Genomic DNA, 19,700 nt, shown 5'->3' with positions numbered 1-19,700 from the left:
GCGTAATCGGTAAAAAGGAAGTACATTGTCTTCCGAGGAAGCCAGAGGCGTAACATACCAAGTTTCAGAAAATTTTGTTGAGCGAATGTGGCCAAAATGCGAAAGAACACTTCGAAATCCTTGATGTCTCCATCGGAAATTTCGGTGGAAAATTTAAGTGAACCTTTTGACGTCTGTTTTTTCATTTAATAATAAACCTATGGTGGTGAAATTAACGGCACTAGAGTTTTCAGAGTATAATTTATCAGTTTAATCTAACGTATTGTTTCACTTTAGTGTCCCTTCAAGTTAGTAGTTTCTGTATGATTTCATGGGTAAACATTGCTTTGGCAAACGAGCATGACGCTCAATGCTTGTTATCTAGGCTACATGTCGGACCCTTGGGATCTGCCTGGATTAGCTCACTTTTGTGAGCACATGCTGTTCTTGGGTACAGAAAAGGTGGGTTTTGTTCATTTCATTCAGTGTTTTTGTAGGCTTTTGAGGTCTGTTAAACATGTGTACATAACCATTATATCTTTTTCTTGCAGTACCCAACTGAGAATGAATACCACAAGGTATGGTGCATCAAAATGTGCTCCTGCATACCATATTTGCACAAATAGAAAACGATGGGGAACAAAAGAAGACCTTGTTTGCACAAGTTATCAACTTTGATAATGTGATCACATTGTTTCTTCTGCATGGATTTGCATGTGCTGAGACATTGTTGTGCCCTGAATGTGACATGCCTACTGCCAAAATACCCTTGTGGTTGTTGTTCATTTACTCGGTCAGTGATTGGTTCAGGCTCTTGTTGTTCCTATTAACTTTTGCTTGTTTGTACCCTCCTCGATCATAACCATGGCCATTCTCTTCATAGTGCGGGACAGTGCCCCACATCAGCACTTCGTGTACTTCTTGTGGCCTGGTTCATCAAGCTTTAGGAATGCCAGTCAGTCATTTTGTCCTTTCACACCCATCGTGCTCATTGATGGTTTTTATGCCAGTCTTACTGCTGGAGCCATCTGCAAAAATGAATGCAATTTATGCTTTCCCTGACATCACATCATGCCACATGTTGCAGGTCTCACCGCATATCCAAAGCCCTGCACACTGTTTGTGCCAGTGATATAAAGTCACGTTATGGGCGCTTTCTTTTGTCTCTGCAAGGAAGATGACTCAGACATAGCTACGAAAATTCGTAAATGTGTATACCGTGAGGTTGTTCGTGAATGACAGTTATTGAAGACCAAGACAACAGTTGTGAAACTGCACGAATGTACCTTTGGCAGTATGCAGTCATTTTTCAGTGCTTGAGTTTACAAAGCTTTGACAAAAATAGGTACCAACCATCCTTGGTATCCCACTTGTCTTGTGACAGAATAAGCTCCTTCAAGATGTGCTTTCAATACATGCACAACACCACAGCCAAATAGAACAAGTGTAGCCTAACTGGTGCAGCCTACAATACACTGAACGTGCCAACCAAGTGCAGAGGGACGATGCTGTGGGTCTGTTTATTTCAGATTACATTGATCTGAGATTTATTCAGTGGCTCTTGCACATTGTGACCTATTTTGTGACGACACAATTAGCCCTGCATACTTCATTTTAAAGGGACACTAAAGGCAAATAACAATAACAACACGGGTATCGTGAATGACTTCCCAAGCGGTGGCTACGGGGTCGTCCCTTTCGGGGCCCTACAACCACTTGCAACCCTCGTAGCGGCTACCGCTGCCTTTTAAGTTCGGCACGCCACTCGAGATTTCGCTCGCCGGAATCTTGTCTGCCATGTCGATGGAGTGCCATTGGTGGAGGAAACGAACCCCATGGCGCTAGTCTGGCTTAAAGGGACACTAAAGGCAAATAACAATTTATGTCAGAGTGAAAGCCCAATGTATGACAACTTCTGAAACGGCAATATTATCAACAGCAGTGCCCTACTTACCGAGAAATTAAGCTAAATGTATCACATGATGAGCGCCACGAATGGGACATTTTCGAAGTGATCCCGATGACGTATGGAAGTCTGCCTACAATAAATCACTAGTAATCAAACTAGCAGCACTAAAAAAAGAACATTCCGAGCATCAAAAGACGTAATAAAATGCTGTTTGTTCGTTTCCGCTTGATTCATGGAAAACAAAACCTCCGTGGCGTTGCCATGGGGAACGGCGCGCGTGGTTCAAAGGTTCCGTTTTCGCCGAACTGCGCCTCGCCCGTCTCAGTGGTAGTTTCGGGATCGCGTACTGCCGTGCGTGTTTTGCGCGCTCGTGAAAGTCGCTCTGACAGAAAGTTCGACAAAATGCCGCATGCGTGTGATATTGCCGGATGCCCGAATGGTGCACAACGCCAGTGCTGCAGCAAGGAAACCGGTGTGTATTTTCACTGGGTGCCGCGGAATGAACCCTTACGCTCGAAGTGGCTTAGTGTCATGCCATTGCGCCAGTGTGCTAAACAGTCAAAACCTCTGCGTGTGTGCTCGCTGCCCTTTCGTACTGAGGATTACGAGACCAACCGCAACTTGGTGAAGGCTTTGAATGTGCCCATCCGAGCAAGTCTTTGCCGCAGCGCCCGTTGTTGCTACTGTGGGTCCCGCTACTTCCGCTTGGCTGCTACTAGTGTCGGCGGCCGTGCAGTAAAAGCGGGCAACGTTGGGCACGGCAGCAGTGACGTATGAAAGTCGTATTTTCAGGCGGGAGATTTGAAGCGCGCTAACGCGATGCGGACCACTAAAAACGTGATTTTATTTCAAAATAAGCACTTCCTTGGCACAAAAGCAGCACTACGAGGTTTCTCGACCGCTATTTCAACAATCAACGTCGACTTAATATTTGCCTTTAGTGTCCCTTTAAAGGGACCGACAACTGGTCACAACGTGTGATTAGATCCTGGTAAAAATGAAAAGACAGTGAAATATAGTGACAGATTCCAGCATCCTTTTTGCCTTGTGAGTAGGATTTATATGTTTAAATCGCGTTTAAAAGTAACAAAAACCAGTATGTGGCGCAGCCTAGCGGAAGAGCCTTGAAACTGAATTACGGAGTGGATCACTTTTTGGCTGTGCGTAGTCACGTAGTCTGATGCTGTCACGAGTGCCATAATTAGTTCTGAAAATTAGAGTATGTATATTATTATCTATCCCCGCTCTATCTTGTGCTGCTTATGAGGTAAAAGGAGTTACACGGTGAGAAGCGGTGCTGCCTTCGCGGTAACCAGTGGAACATGTCGAGCCGCGCCGCATGCGCGGAGTGCATGCATGCCCAGCAAACCGCTGTACTCGAACACGAACCGCTCTCGCTCTCACTGTTTGCAGCATGGGTTGTCACTTGCTTTTACGACTTCATATTCGCCGCAGATTGAAAAATTCTTATCACAAATGTTTCACAGTGTTCTCCACATTACCGTTCCGTGATTAGGCACTCTCACTGGTAAGCTTTCCGTTGTGCTAAAGAATATGGGCACCATAAAAATTGGTTGTCGGTCCCTTTAAAGGCTGTAAGTCACTTTTATACATTGTAAACCATGGCAGAACATTGTGATTGACCACTTTGCTAAGAATTTTTCTTGTGAGTAATTTCTGCAACAAATGGCACAGACAAAATTAGTGCAAATGGTGGCACTGTTTGCTGTGCTTTCTGGTGCGGTGCCACAGTTGCACGGTGTCTATTGCACCAATATGAGTGGCAAGCACATGCTTCAGTGGCAGCTTGGTCGTTGATGCGACATGGATGTGCATTGCTGTATTTGTAAAATCATTGGACCACGAACCCCAAGGTAACACTCCTAACCATTAACCATTACCCCAAATCACTTTCACTTTATTAGCCATGCATGGATACAGAGCCTTCTACTAGAAAAAAAGTTTGCTTTTGTGCAGAACTTGCTTTGTGCAGGTGATCAAGCTTGCCTTGAGGACACAAAGCTAGGAACTTAGCAGAATTAAAAGAGAAGTTCTGTTCTATTTGTGCAAGTATGGTAATTTTGGCATCGGAAGTGTATGGCTTGCTCTTATCTGATTTCTCTGGTTTCAGTATCTGTGTCAACATGCGGGTAGCAGTAATGCATTCACTGCCAGCGACCACACATGTTATTTCTTTGATGTTGCACCTGAGAACTTGGAACCAGCTTTGGATAGGTAAGAGCTGTTGTGTACATATTTTATTATAAGCTCTCCTTTCCTATTCCCACTATGCAGCAAATATGTTATACAGCTGTACCATCTTTTGGCAGAACTTTCATGAAAAATTAGAAAAAGGGATACTGGCAGCAGACTTGTAGTTATTTGTAGACAGTCATGAACTCAGGATAGTTCTGGAACATGTTTATTCCATTGGAGAGGCATTGTTGGTTGTATAATTGGATAATATGAGCATCAGCAATAAAGTGGAAGTCTGCTGTGTCATGACAAATCCTAGCAGCAGTGTGCGATGGACATAGATGACGAGAGCTTCTTTGAGAATGTCTGTCAATGGATGTGTGTGGCTGCTGCAGGAACTACCGAACTTTAACACAGTAGTGTTTTTGCTTGAGAGAACATCGGCATGTTGTGCAGCATTTAATTGTTCATTTCTTCTTAAGTGTCTGCTTACCTGTCCTGGTGGTCTAGTGGTTATGGTGCTCGACTGCTGACCTGAAGGTCGCGGGATTGAATCCTGGCTGTGGCGGCCGGATTTTAAATGGAGGAGAAAATGCTTGAGGCTCGGGTACTTAGATTTAGGTGCACATTAAAGAACCCCAGGTGGTTGAAATTTCCAGAGCCCTCCACTACGGCGTCCCTCATAATCATATCCTGGTTTTGGGACGTTATACCCCAACAATTCTTCTTATTATAACTTAGGTGTATGCTTCTCTGGAGTGCTGCAAGGTTACAGTATTGGAGCACAGCACTGGCATCTGATCATCAATTTTGTCTGAGCTTTCATTTCTCTGCTTCGCTTACCCCACCGGCAGTGGATGCATGGAAGGTGGGCATGTAGAACTTCAAATGCGCTACTAATGTGGGCGGTGTCCATTTTTCGTAGAATCGATGATGCACTGGTGTTAATGCAATGAGTGACGATGGTTGTCTGGCCGAGAGGATGGTCGCCGAAATTAAAAAAAAAAACATTGCAATAAGTTGTGAATAGACATTCAAGATCTTCAGTCTGAATAGGTGCAAGGTTCGCTGCGACAGTCTTCTCAGAAGCATTGTTAGACGAGGAACATGGACGGGAATATTTCCCAGCACCATTGGTAGATGAAAAAGTATTGGAAGTGAGTGAGGAGATTTGGCACTCTTTCAAAAGTGTCTGCAATGTCACGTGAAAGTAATGCCATTGTTGAGGACAGGCATCCACAGTGGTGCTGAAAGTACGAGGGACACTGCATCGGGACGACGGCGATGAGTGGTGGCCGATTTTTCGGGCATGCTTAAAAACTTCGGACGCTTTCGCGACACCACCACAAGCTAAAGTCCCTCTACCTTACCACAAGCCCTGTCGATGTCAATGTATGAGAAGTTACATCTGAAATTTCGGATGCTGAAACTCTTTGGCTTCCGATTTTTCTACTTTCCGCTCCTATTGCAGGTCCATAACCGCAATAATTGAAGCTACCATCGCTGCCATGGTGACCATCTCGCTGTCTCGAACCAGCGCTTTCGTGAGTTGATCCATTTTTGGCCGTAGCGGATACCAAAATTCAACTTTGCCGCAATGCCAACGTGTTATGCAGTGAAGCATACCGAGATTGCGAAGGGGCCACTGTCACGGCTCGAATGTGGCGATGCTGCACCAGAAATGCACGGAGGCGTGATGGCAGCAGGCGGCAAACCAACGATCATACTATGATGGTCCGACTCGCCCAATCAGCCATTCGGAAGGCAGGTCCGACGACAGGAGGTGGACTACCATCAGCAATGCGTATTGAGTGAGCACGGCATGGCACGCATGAGGACCTTTCCGAGTTTTTGGCGAAGGTTGGAACTTGTAGAGGAGTCGAAGTAGGGGCTGGCCGGCCGGTTGCACACAACTATGGATTGCAGTGCACTACTTACACACACGAAAACAATGCAAGGAAAGCTCTGGCACAAACATGACAAGTATGTCCCGTTTCTGCCACTGTTTTCCTTGTGTTTTTTTCTAGTGTGTCTCGGTAGCGCGCCACAATCAATAGTTAGAACTCATTACAGTCAGCCGAGCATTTGTGTCATTCGGGGACTTATCCACGTTGAGGTGGGTAGGGATGCTATCCACCTCAACGTCTCTTAGGTTTCCATGGGCTGGCGGGGTTAGAACTGGGTTGTTGAGGCAGCTTCACCTCTGGGAGCCGAGGATGAATGACGGTGGGGAAGGGAGATGAGCAAGGTCCCAAAGGTTGTAGTTCCATCATGATTGTTCGATGTCTCAGCGTGTGCAAAACAATTGCGAGGACTTAAGTTGTTCAAGATCTCCACCGGGGTGATAGCCAACAGCTGGGGCAGTGACATGCACTATGTCCGACATGAGAGCACTTGAAGGAAATTGGCTTATCTGGTGTTCTCCATTAGTCCAGGTAGTGACAAGTATGAAACGCAGGGCGCTAGTATCTGGCGGAGGGAGGGCCCTGAGTATTGGTAGTAGCCTCAATGAGACAAAGTGTAGCGAGACCCAAGTTCAATTTCTTGTCGGACAACGGCTTGTATCAACGGTACAGATGGTGCATTATCCTGACAGCCCTGACAAGCACCGACCGGTGATACAGCTTCGTGGCTGGTCATCCATGTCAATTACTCTTGGCCGGTTGTGTCATTGTTGGTGATGGGCCTCTTCATGTGGCTATGTTAGGCAGCCTGCCAGTTTGCAGATACAAACGCCCCTGGGAGCAGTGGCCATTTGTGCTGTGCGCTTAAACGAACTTGTTACCATTTGCTTACTTAATGTTTCCCCACATTATCAGCTACACAAACAGGGTGTCGGAACGAAATGTTTTTCGTTTCGGTTTTAGTTTCCTTCCACCGCAAAAAGTTCCGTTCCGTTTCTGTTCCGGAACGAAAAAAAAAAATGTCCGTAACGGTTCGTAACAGTTTTTTTGCACAAAAATTTGAAGTTAAGGTAATCATAAAGAACATTGAATTTGTGATGTAGTGACTTGGCCTCCTCTTTGGAAAGTGGGACAAGGGTAAAACACGTTCTTCAGAGGAGCGGAAGCAACTCTACCACGAATTCCTATCAACATGCACAAAGCAGTCTTAATTTCAAAGTCATAGTATTTATTTTCTCAAAAGACAAATACGATTTTTTTAGTGGGCTCAATGCTTTGTGTCAAGGGAGGGAGCACGACCTCAGAAGCAGCACGTCACTGAGTGTACTCTCTGATGTCCGAGACCGCTGTTCTGATAAGAAGATCGCCAGGCCTGCGGGGAACACGCAGCACAGTCACAGCGAAGGCTGGAAGAGTGGACTTTGTAGAGCCCATTGTAGATTCTCTTGGGGCAACTAATACAAGTACACATGCAAGGTACCCACTACGCCATAAATCATCGTAATTTTTCTCAAGTATCGTAGTTCCTACTATGCAATTTTTCGTCATTTTTTTTGAGAAACGTGGTACCCGCTACACATCTGTATAAGTCAGTGCACTTTGTGCTGTAGCTGATGACGATGAGGAATTATGGCTGAGCACTTTGCAGTGGGTGGGAACTTGCAGTGTTGCGGAATGGGAGCCTCCATACCATTCCAGTTCCATTCCGGGGAATTAGGACTTGCCGCAATTCCATTCCTTTCAATTCCTCGGCATGAAAAAACTTAGCCCATTCCCACTCCGGGAATGGCCGGGCAGTTCAATTCCATTGCTGTAATTCCTCAAAGTAGGAAAGGCATCTTGATAGTTTTATCGAGTCAAGAATGAACGCCCCATAAAGCTGATGCCATCAGATGCATTAAGAACTTCAAAAGTACGCAAAACACGTTACCAAGGTCGAGGGATAGTAGCTTGGTGACATCTCGTGCAGTACAACCACCGTACTAATTCCCATAGGGACAGTTCTTCCGCTACCTATAGTACTTGCATGGTCAGCATGTTTTAACGAATGGTGTTGTTTTAATAATGTTTAAGCTTAAATGTGCCAATGCTAAAATGACCACATAGCGTATTTTTATGCTGAAAAAAGTAGTATTCAAGAAGACTAAGCCGTTTTACCACGCGTCTGGAGCGGTCGTGAATATGGAGAAAACTACGATTTGGTTAATGTGGGGAACAAAACCCTCTAGATCTGCTGGTATTAGTTGGAACAGTGCACCTCTCGGGCACCTTGTGCCTTTGCATCGAATACGGAACACTGGGCCGCACGGCTCGTCAGCACTCATGGTTGTCAAGCGCGCCTCGCAAGCATGGATGTGGTGAGGAGAGCTTTCTGCGTTCGCCTGTGCACAGGTATGCAGTGTCTTCGTTGTCGCAAAGGTTATTCACATGTGTCAGGTACTAAACTGCTCGTGAGATAAAGATCAGGCTGTGCATAGAGTATTCGCCACTTTCGTGTGGGGGTATCAATGCGAACAAACGCGCAGGGGTAGTTTGTTTCTCCCTTCAGTACCTGCTGGGATAATGAATATGTTTGTACACTAACTTATGCCTCTGTTTGTAGTAGGCGCATTGCTTATAAATGTAGCGTGCTAGTAATCAGCCAAGCCATCTTAAAAATACTGCTTTATTGTTAAATTCGAGGCTCTGACTTACTAATGTTTGAAGTTTGAAAAACAGCACGTAGACGAAAACGTGCTCTATTTTCGGAAAAAGATGTAATTCCATTCCCATTCAATTGCGTGAAAAAGGCGCTTAATTCCATTCTCATTCCGTTCCTCCAAGTGTTGTCCTCATTCCATTCCGGGGTTGCAAAAATGTGGAATGATTCCGGAGTCATTCCAATTCCGGAGTGGTAACTCCGCAACACTGGTGGGAAGCATTAAACCACACACTTAGTGCTATTAGCATTGTGTGATGACTGGTTGTTATTTTGCTCTTCTGCCACGCTCGATAAAGTATTTTTGCGAAGGAGTTACAAGCACCAGCGTGGCACTGTGGTGAAAGACCCGACTGCCACGCCGAGGGTGCGGGTTAAAATCCCATCCAACCCTAGAAATATGTTTCTCATTCAATTTTTTGCTTATTTCATGCGATAGCGGTCACGGACACGGGCGGCGGCGGACAACTATGGCCCCAAAATCAGCTGTTGTGATCTCATAACAGCTTTCGCTGTAACGAACTTCAGCGCCGACAATGCCCTCTCCACTTTGGCCTGCGTGACAGGCGCGCAAAAGTCCACTTGCGTTAATACAAACATCTCTGGTTGTCACTGTTTTCGTTTTTCGCACAATTTCAACATATCTTTGCTTTGGAATTCCTGCCTGAGGTACGTGCTAGTACTGTACCCTGACATATGCTCACATTGCACTAGCTCAGTTGTTCTGGATCGCGAAGTTTTCTTGTGAACCGAAAAACGATTGAAAAAATTTCGGTTTCACTCCGGAACGAAATCATATATAAAGTTTCGGTTACGTTTTCGTTCCGGTCAAAAATATCGTTTTTTTTGTTTTTCGTTTTCGGTTTTCGTTCCGTTCCGACACCCTGTACACAAACATAAATTTTAGTCTTTAATGGATCAGTTATCGGAACCTTATGTCGTCCTTGGTGATTTTAATGCTCACAGCCCTTTGTGGGGCGGCTCTCGGAGTGATGCACAAGGCCGTTTGATTGAGAATTATCTTTTCCGCTGGTACATGCTAATAAATATTTGAAAGAACCCACTTTTTTTAGCCTCGCCTTGCGAACAAAACATATGCATCCATTGTGACCTTAGCATTGTTTCTTCCACCCTTTTACCTGATTTTAACTGGGATGTTCTTAAAAACCCTTATGGGAGCGATCACTTTCCCATACTAAAAGCGCCAAAGGGAAATGAATTGCCACCACAGGCTCGAACGTGGAAGGTTGACACAGCTGATTGGGAGAAGTACCGAAGTCTTAGTAGTATCTCGTGGCTGACATTTTTTCCTTAGGAATTCATTCTGCTGCTGTGTATTTTTTCGCTTTTATTATTGACGCCGCTTCGAAATGTATCTCTTAAGGGGGCACGCGGGGATCAAGTTGCGAAAATAGCCAAAAAAATAAATTTTTGGATAACACTCGTTTTGGCATCTGTGGTCTTTTATTTGTGCAGTATCTAAACGATTACGCTGAAAATGCACTCTAAATTCCCGGAAAAGAATAATTTTGTGAATGAGGTCGGTGAAAAAGAAGCCCAAAATCGCGCTAAAATGGCGCAATGCACGGCGTCGTATCGTCTTTCCTTCCACCGAGCGCCGCCATCTTGGCGTCGTTTCAAAGTTCCGCCTTTCAGTTCCCGCCCTTCTCGCTTACGATCACCGCGTAGAAAAAGCGCAAACAACAACAACAGGAAAAAAAAAAACTAAAAAAACCGGAGGGCGTTCTCGCGAGCCTTGCAATGTACGCGGTGCTCCTATTGGCGGAGCGTGCGACTCCGTTGAGAGGCACTTTTCTATTGGTTGTCGCCACGGCGATGGCCGCTGTGTTTACGAGCTGCTTGATCACTCCGTGGCCGTAAGCACGCGAATCGCCGCTGTTCGAAAGGTGACGCATGTACGGGAGGCAAAGTGCAAGCCTCTTTAGTATCTACGGAGGAAAACGGGGGACGGTATCGCATGGATCGGGCGAGCACCGACTGGGTTGTCGGCACGTCGTGACATCCTTTGCCGGGATGGTAATAAAGGGGTGTTCAGACGGGGGAGACGGGGCGATTGCGGATCACATGGCCGTGACGTCACGGATTAGCGAGTGGGCGTGTCCCCCCCGCGCCTCCTCGGGGGAGACGGGGACCTTTTCCCCGAAAGGACGAACAATCCCCCGGCGGTGGGAGATATGGCGGAATTTTGGGCTCTTGTTTGGCCACATTGTTGCACTTGCTCCTGCAGAGAGCGGCAGCGGGTGTACAGTCTGCAGCCGCATGGTCGTCTGCAGCTCATCGTCAGCAGCTCGTCAAACGGGTGGTGCAAGCCACCAGAGTAGTCTAGTAACACTGGTCTCCCCCTCCGTTCGCCTCGTCCGTGTGAGTGGGGGGCATTTGTGGAGACTTCTCCTCGCGAGCTGATGTCACTAGGCTCTGCCTTTATCCCCCGAGCCATTCTCTCCCGTCTGAATACCCCTTAAAGCGGCCGCGATGTAAACCACAGCGCTTTATCATCAAAACGCTTACTACTTATCAGAGGACGCGCGAGTGCCGCTTTACTGGCTTTACTTCGGAGACGATCTGCCGATGCTTGCTCTCGCGCCGCTCCGCTGAGACCTGAGCTTCGTGCGCGTGCGTTCCCGGTCCTGTTTCGATAAAACGGGCATCTAATGTCCCCACTAGCGGAAGAACGTTCTCGTTTCACTTAGAAAAGTTAGTAATGTGCGAAAATACGTCTGCGGTACAGTTTGGTACGATGTCGCTGTCAGCTTCGGACTGCTGAGAAGGCGTCGGCTCTGTGGCGCGGTTTATCGTACAAGAAAATGAATCTTTAGGCGTAGTTGACAGGGGCGATCGCAAAGCTTCATCAAACTAATACACCACTATTTAGGCCACCTGACGACACGTTCCGCGGTCGCAAAAGTAGCGATACAATCCAACATGCCCAATGTTTACATGCAGCTTGGTGCACTTAATTGCGTTCCAGGGGGCTGCACAAAAGCGTCTGAGGTAAATGATAGTAGTAAACTTCCTAATTCAGGCCAAATTAAGAAGTAAAGGCCCAAAGATTGCCTCCTGGCAAGGACACCAATTAATATTACTGTCCTGGCACACTTTAGCATATATATAGGGTCGACTGCAACCAAAACATTGTTGTACTTTTATTATTCCATAATTGTTGTCCGTTTTCTCAAAGGAGTGTTTTGTGCCTGCCACTTCACTTGTGGAAAGCATCGCACAACTATGGCTAGACCGATTTTTATGCTGTTGTACTTCAACACAGTCTTGGAATTTTTGTTTAGGCTTTCATTCTTTTTTTAGTGATTCCACTTCTGCGCCAACTGCGCCAAATTGTATTTACTGCGCCATCATGATAATATCGACGAAAATTGTGCCAGACTGCGCCAGAGTCTCGGGTTTGGAGGTGTCTATCGCCGGTAGTCGCACCGCCGGCGTGTCAAAACATGTGCAACTTGATCTTGGGGCCGTCAAAGTTACAACCGCGGACCAAGAATTATTCCGCTGAATAAACAGCGCTCGCGCATGCGTGCCGAGTAAGAATGATGCCATGCATGGTGCCGATGCAGCTTCTGTTTTGCAAGTCGGTTTTACAGCAAAACACGCTCTCCGCTGAGGCTTGTGACGTTTAGGCCAATCGGCAGCGTGAAAGTATGGCGGCGATTCATTGGCGGACGTCGTTTGTTCCAGAAACGTTGCTGATAGCTTGTTTCAAGCGTCGCACAACACGTAATGAAAGCAATGTTCAGTAATAACTACACGCGTGCCGCTAAAATGTCTGTCACTTCTGTTTCTGGACATCCTGGAATGAAATCTGGGATCACTAACAATAGATATATGGAACAGTATCGAATTTTCTGTGCTTCGCGTCTATGGAAGAGCACGTGAACGGTGGAACGCATTGACGCATTTCCTCAGATATACTTTATCCGTGGATCTTCATCCAGAAGAACTTTTTCGTAATACCCCTTAAAAGGCCGTGCCCTTTCGAGCTTGAGAGTGCTAGGGTTCCGAATCGAATTTATTGCTTGCTTTTTTAAAAGAAAGTCACAGTTTCATTGTAAGGGTGAAGCAATGAGTGCGATAGCAAGGATCCGATCTCGCGTAACCCTACCAAACGCTGGTGTAAGAGAATACGGCCGCTCCAGGGAGAGATGGTCTTTCCACACCAGCGATCGCGACAGCGCCCTTAGAATCTAAGTTCAAAGTTGCTGCTCTAGCGACGCCCCCCTCCCTCTCGCGTCTTTTTATGCTCGTTCAAGGCGGATGGGGCGTTTCCTCTCTGCTTCGACAGCAGGCCTGCCGAACGGGGTGATGTTATTGCATGCGCTCTCAGAGCGACGGAGGTGGGCCGGCTTGTTTGATCTCTGCTTTAGCCGCGTTCGTCGGTCCCGCGCACTTTTACTCGCGGTAGAACATACAATGCGCGGGGGATAGAGCACTGCATGGGCCGTGATTCTCGACCCGGGCCCGGAACTCGTTCATGTTTACCCACCCGAACCTGGCCTGGTGACTCAAAGCGAGACCCGGGCCCGGTCCGAACCCGAGAAAAAAAATTTCGCTTACCCGGCCCGGCCCGACTGCAGATCGGGCCCGACAGGGGCCCGAACCACTACTCTATAGGTGGTGTTGTCCGAACATGGAATCGACAGCAAGGTGTTTTAAGTGACAAATATCTACGCTTTTTGGCGCATGTTTCGCTGACAATTATACTTTAACATACGGTCATTTCTTGTAAAAAGCGGCTCACGGTGGAAACAGTTGAGTGGACATTCTGGGTACAATGAATGTTTGTTCGGGAGTGGTATACTGTACCTATTTTTTCCGCAAATACAATGGGAACCATCAAGGGCGTTTTGTAGCAGATATTGTAGCATGGAAAGTGATTTGCAGCATGAGTTCACTTTCGGTAGGCAGCGCACTAAAAACACAGGAGAGCACAACGCAATCTTCTCTTTGTTTTTATTGAACTCTCTCTTGAAATTTAAAGCATGCTTTGCCATCAAACCCAATCGTGCACCCTTCTGGATATGTAGCCCCTGTCTTCAGCATAGTAGCACCTTGGCACAGCAAAATAAATAAAAGCTAAATTTATTGCCTTGTTGTAAATACACAAGCCTATAGATAAAAATTATAATGAACTGCATGCACCACGTGTAGTTTTAGAAATACGAATAAGCAGTCAAAAGGAATAAAAAAAACTATTTGTAATAGCGTTCTTTTCATATATCACACCACTGCTATTGTATTTGCTAAGCCACGTGTCCAGTCTATTTGGTTGGGAGTCATAATTCGTATGGCGTAGCGCACCAGTTCGTTCGGGTCAGGGTTCGTTCCAGCGCTGTGTGTGTGCGTCCCTCTTCTCTGTCCCTGTCGTGGTGTGCTACACCATACGAATTATGCTAGTATATAGCAGTCTTAAGTTTTTTGTGACATATTTTATAGTTTATTTCTTCAAATGTTATTGTGCAAAAAATCAAATTATCAAGAGATTCTGGCATTAAGCACACCATGCGCTGTTACATCCCGTATCCTGCCGTGTTATTCTCGCACTGCTTGCGCTAGCCACAGGGGCACACAACATCTGCTTTGTGAACTTCTACCACTGGAGAAAATTTAGAATGTCTTTGTGGACCTCTGCAGAATGAACATATGGCTGTCCAGCTCATCCCTTCATTTATCTTGTTCCCAAATGTCGTGCCAGTCTTCAATATCATCTATATGAAACTCCTCTTGAGGGCTTGTCCTTGCAGTTTTCAGCAGTGTATGCTATGCACTGTTTGCATAGTGTTTTTTTTTCCATACTATAATGGTGTATGCCTTCCTAATGATGCTGTACTTGTAGAAGGTGGTTATTGCACTATGCGGGTAAAACTGGCAGGAGGTAGACGAAGCGATTTCAATCTATTTTCGGGGTTCGTTCTAGTTTGGTAATAAAGGCGCGAATAGACTTCTTGACGCTTACTCATTGAGTGCATATGGTTCGAGGTAAAGGGACATCACCCGGCACGGAATTCGTAATTGTCTTTTTTCAAGCCAGATATTTCGTCAAGCGAATTTACTTTGCCCCACTTCGCTATATACTTCGCTAGCGGCCTTCGGCCCGCACAAGACTGTCTTCGTCCCATTTTTAAAAAATTTTCTTTATAAGTACGTTCTTAAGCTACACAGGCATGACAGGGCTAAAGTATTTTTTTTCGTGAGGCACCCCTGCGGCCACCATGTGCTGATACACAACCGTGAAACAAAACTGTACATTTCATAATCGGCGTCCAGATTTTAGTCATTTTGGAGATGGGTATCGATATTTTGTTGGAATTCTGCCTACGAATACCTTTCAGAAATGACCCATACATGAGATATGGGAAAGGTCTTTCAAATGGCAACGATTTGGTACAGCCTATCCTCCCTCCTTTCGTTTAAGTGGAGGGGTGGAACTTCCAAGAGCATTTCCCCGCTTTGGAGCTGATCTCTCTTGGCGATGACAAGTTATCGGTATAAATTTATTATATTTTATTTATTAGGGCGATTACAGAATAACATTTGGGATATAAAATAGCGAATGCAAATAAAGTACAGAATAGCGATATGTTAACTATACAAGCGCCTGGTCTAATCACTTTTAGCTCTCCTGTTTCAGATAAATCAAGTAGCCCCATATAAAAAGCAAAAGGAGTTCAGTACTTGTCGCTCATAACTTCTCCAAATAGCTCTCCCCACATAGAAAAAAAGCGTTTTTCGAGATAAAATGTGAAACATATACGTATGCACAACGTATGTGGAACACACGTAAAGGGAAACTGAAGAGAAAACGATTTTTTCTATCATCAGTAAATTACTCTTTTACAATTCAAAGTCACGACGCTCGCTGCAACAAGACTCTTGGTAAGTGAGAAAACGCACAAAAAGAAAATGTGGGTGGCGACTCCCCCTTGAAATTCGGGCAGCAGACGCCATGACGTCATAGATTATGACACTGTCTACGGGGCCTACATAGTTCCTAATCAGTAAAAATGAAGTACGTTGACTTCTGAGGGGGCCATAGACTTAACATACCAAGTTTCTGGAAATTTCGTTGAGCCAATGTCCACAAAATACGACAGATACGGTTTCAAATCCGTGATGTCATGCGCGGAGGTTTCAGGCCAAATTTAAAAATGGAACTTTGACCTCGTTTTTGTCCTCAATTACTAAACTCATGATGGTGAAATGAATGACATTTGAGTTCTCAGAGTACACTTTACAGCCTAAACCAATTCAGTGTTTCACTTTAATGTCTCTTAAAGAATTGAACAAAGTCCAAGCCCGGCCCGACTCGAGCCCGCCACCTCAAACCCGGGCCCGTCCCTAAGCCTGGAGCTCCAGGCCCGAGCCCGGCCAGGCCCGGGTTTTTGGGTAGGCCCGAGCCCGTGCAGTGCTCTAGCGGGGGGATGCGATCAATTTGGACTTATACGGGACATGACGGCAAAAACCCATCGAGAGCGACCATATAATTGCTATTGCATCTCATTAATAAAAAAATGCCTCCTGGTCGCAGCAGCCGCACTTGCGTTTTAATATGCGCAGCTGTCAGTAGCGGGCCCATCGCTGACGGCCCACTGTGAAGCGGCTGCGCCGTGTTGCATGTCTGCCTCTCGCTTTCCAGGGTCAATAGCTGACGGCAGGCCCGCACGCGGGAAGATGTTATTGCATGCGCTCTCGGTGCAAAGGAGACGGCTGGCTCGTTTAATCTCCGCTTCAGCCGCGTTTGTTGCCAGCGCTCACGAGCTTTTACCCCCGGGTAGAATGCACTGGGGGATGTTATCAGTTTGGACTTCATATGGAAAATTACGGCAACGGCAAGAACCCGTCGGGAGTGTCCATATAATTGCTATCACAATAAAAATTGAGGAGCCATTCCACTCTGTGAAGTGGATGATAAGCGAAGCTGTTTCGCGCACGGCACAGAGCTGACATGGTAGAGGACAGTTTGGTATGGAAGGCCAGGTTGTCAACGGCCGGGCTGTTAACGTTCAGTACGCAATATTAATGCGAAAGCCTTCGATCCATGCTTCATCAAACACGAAAATTGACCTTTGGTGGCATCAATCGATTTATCCAAAAAATAATCATCACGTGATGGCGTCATCATGACGTCATAGTTCGTCAAAACGTGTGACGTAATCATGACGTCATAGATCGTCAGAACTTGTGACGTCATCATGGCGTCATATAGCGTAATGTCACGTGATGACGTCATCACATGGCATCGTCGCTTTGCACTGCTTCCGTGATCGGTGCACCGATCATGGAGGCAGTGCAAAACCATGTGAGATGCAGAAAGCTAGCAGAGAAGGACGGGGAGCATCAACACTTCGATCGAGAAGAAAAAGAACCTGGCTTTCGCCTTGAAGTTGTTTTAGGGGAATGCATTAGGGGGGACAGTGTGACTCTGGCATTCAGGCACTGTTGTACGTCAAGGCGTTTGTCTACCACGTCTGCAGATAACCATATAGATGTATTTAGATTGTTATTTCATGAGGTACAATTCTATTGATTCGGTATTCCGTTTCTTTGCTAGTGTCGAAAATAATCACCGAAGAGGTTAATCCAGAACACTCAACTACATGAGCCCTTATTTTTGCATTATCGAGTGAAATATGGAGTTGTCCTGAGATTATTTTTTCCATGAAATTTGTGATGAATCGAAATATTTCTAGCTCTACATAAGAGCCCCATAATAATTATTCAGGTGCTTGAATGTTAATGCAATTTGCTTCTCTAGCTTCGTGCTTTTCAATAAATCAGTTGGAAGTCAGCGCCAGTCAATGTTGTTTGTGTGTCTTCTCTTGTCTTCGTACCATTGCGCTGCACATACTCCGTATATTTCAAGACATGTACCAACTCCCCCATCAACGGATCCTTCTTGAACAAATTTCTTCTACATTGGGCTCTTTCCTGTCTCACCAAACCAACAAAGAAGCCATCGCTACGTGTGTCAACCTCATCGCAACTACAACGTGCCAATCAAGAATGCTTTCGTACTGCCTCAAACGTAAGCTGATCCCTCCGGATGTTCGACGGCTGTTTGGCGCCATTGACCCATCCTGGGGACACTGCCGGCGGGTATGTAAAGTGCTCAAGTCTGAGTCCTGGTGGCAGGTCTGCCTTTTCCAGGATTGGTTGCGTGTTCTCACAAGCCAGAATGTAGACGCCAGTGCAGGATATAGACAGTATACAGATTATAAAAAGGTGGCAGCTCAAGTGACTGAATTCATGTGGCAGCGTGCACGCTTCAGCGTAGCTCCCAGTGACACAAAGGCACAGAAGATCCCAAGAACCACGGTAATTGGAGGAAACCTACCGGCAGAAATACTCAAGATTCTGGACAAAGGCCCAAAATACAGCTATGAGCCAGCGCCATCACGACACCAGTACCTTTCTATGGTGCGAGATGTTGCAAACCGCGCTGAAGAAGACAACCATGAACGAGCCATTGGGGAAGGCGTTGACTGTTTACTAAGAAATGGCAATCTAAGAAGAGGAAAAACACTCCCTATATTGAATGTGGTTAAATTTCTCAAACAACAAGGTTTAGTAGCACTGCGAGCTGATAAAGAGGGTGGCTTCGTAGTAATGCCCGGTGGCCACTTTGAGCGCAAAGCTTTGACGTCAATTGAAAAGAACTTCGTAACAGTTCCCTACCAGCCACAGCAACAAAAGAAAGCTGCAGGCAAGCTTTTGAAGAAAACCAGCCTAGAAAATTTGAGAAAACCCGTTGATAAGGCTGATAACCTGAACCTCGCTGTGTTTTTTGCAGCAAAAACCAGTAAAGTGGATTGTCCTCTTAGGGCAATTGTTTCTGAGAAGGGCACCTGGCAGCACCAGATCAGTGTCTACCTTCAGTGCCACTTGAAGACGCTAGCATTCAATGACCCTTTCATGATAAGAAGCTCAAGTGAACTGGTTCAACTGCTGGAGGGGGGTGGACTAGATTGCGCCCGCTCTGGCTTTTCGCTGGACGTCGAGGAGCTCTTCTACTCCATACCACACCAAGGCCTCTTCAGTGCAGTACGTGAGTGTATAGAACAATCGGGGGAGCTCAGCTTCCAGAACTCTACCGGCTTAAACAGTGGAAACTTCTTAGAACTTTTACAATTTTACCTCCAGTCAACCACCATCTCTTTTAATGGACAACAGTACGTGCAGAAAAGTGGCATATGCATAGGGTCATCAGTCGCACTGATACTTTGTGACATATTTTTAGCCTCTGTTGACAGGCGTGTAAATGCTCGGGTTGCTGATTCAGAAGTCATTAGTATTTTTAGGTACGTAGACTACTACTTAGTATTTTTACCAGATTTCAGTTCCACAGATTTTGAGAACATTGTCGGGATGATCACCAGTGTTTTTACCTTTGAATCACGTGGTCTAACCTTTACATGTGAGAGGCCAAGTGACAACAGTATGCAATTTTTAGATCTCAAGCTAACCTTCAACAATGACCATGTTTGCTATATGTATAACCCTAGGACAAAGAAGAGCCTTCTGCCTTATGACAGCGCGCACACTAAACTTGTAAAAAGGGGGATTGCGATGTCAATGTGTGAAATCAGCACTAGCAAAAAGCTGCCTACACACCACTTCAGACAGTCTGAACAATCAATTGCGACGTTTAGACGCTGCGGCCTTTCCATCGTCGCTTGTCAATGCTGTCTGTGAATCAGTTTTACAGAGCATAAAGAAAAAGGAACCTGACCAGCAAAAAGAAAAAGATAGATGAAGACCGCAGGTGATATCCATAGATTCTCCCACAATCTTAAGAAGATTGCCCAAAGGTATGACGTCAAAGTGGTGTTTTCTGCACCATGTAAGTTAGGTCAGATTTGCCCTATGCTCACCAAAGAAAAGAAAAAATCCTGCACGAAGAAGTATGTTCACCGTTACACCGATTGTGTGACTCACATGGTATATAAGATACCACTCAGCTGTGGAAAAAAATACATTGGGCAGA

General features: G+C 45.8%; 1 protein-coding gene across 2 annotated transcripts in view; it reads left to right on the top strand.

The window, feature by feature from the left end:
* The window catches only part of LOC119379410 (insulin-degrading enzyme), a 439,455-nt gene that overhangs the window by 27,519 nt on the left and 392,236 nt on the right, over positions 1-19,700 (top strand). For both annotated transcript variants that reach the window (XM_049411974.1, XM_037648727.2), the window contains exons 3-5: positions 365-441; positions 531-557; positions 4,020-4,123. In XM_049411974.1, coding sequence (XP_049267931.1) covers positions 365-441; positions 531-557; positions 4,020-4,123 — 208 coding nt within the window. The remainder of the gene's footprint in view (positions 1-364; positions 442-530; positions 558-4,019; positions 4,124-19,700) is intronic.

This window comes from Rhipicephalus sanguineus, chromosome 1 (assembly GCF_013339695.2).
Source record: "Rhipicephalus sanguineus isolate Rsan-2018 chromosome 1, BIME_Rsan_1.4, whole genome shotgun sequence".
Lineage (NCBI taxonomy): Eukaryota > Metazoa > Arthropoda > Arachnida > Ixodida > Ixodidae > Rhipicephalus > Rhipicephalus sanguineus.
Note: the sequence above shows the minus strand (reverse complement) of the source record. Positions and strands in the feature narration are given on the sequence as shown.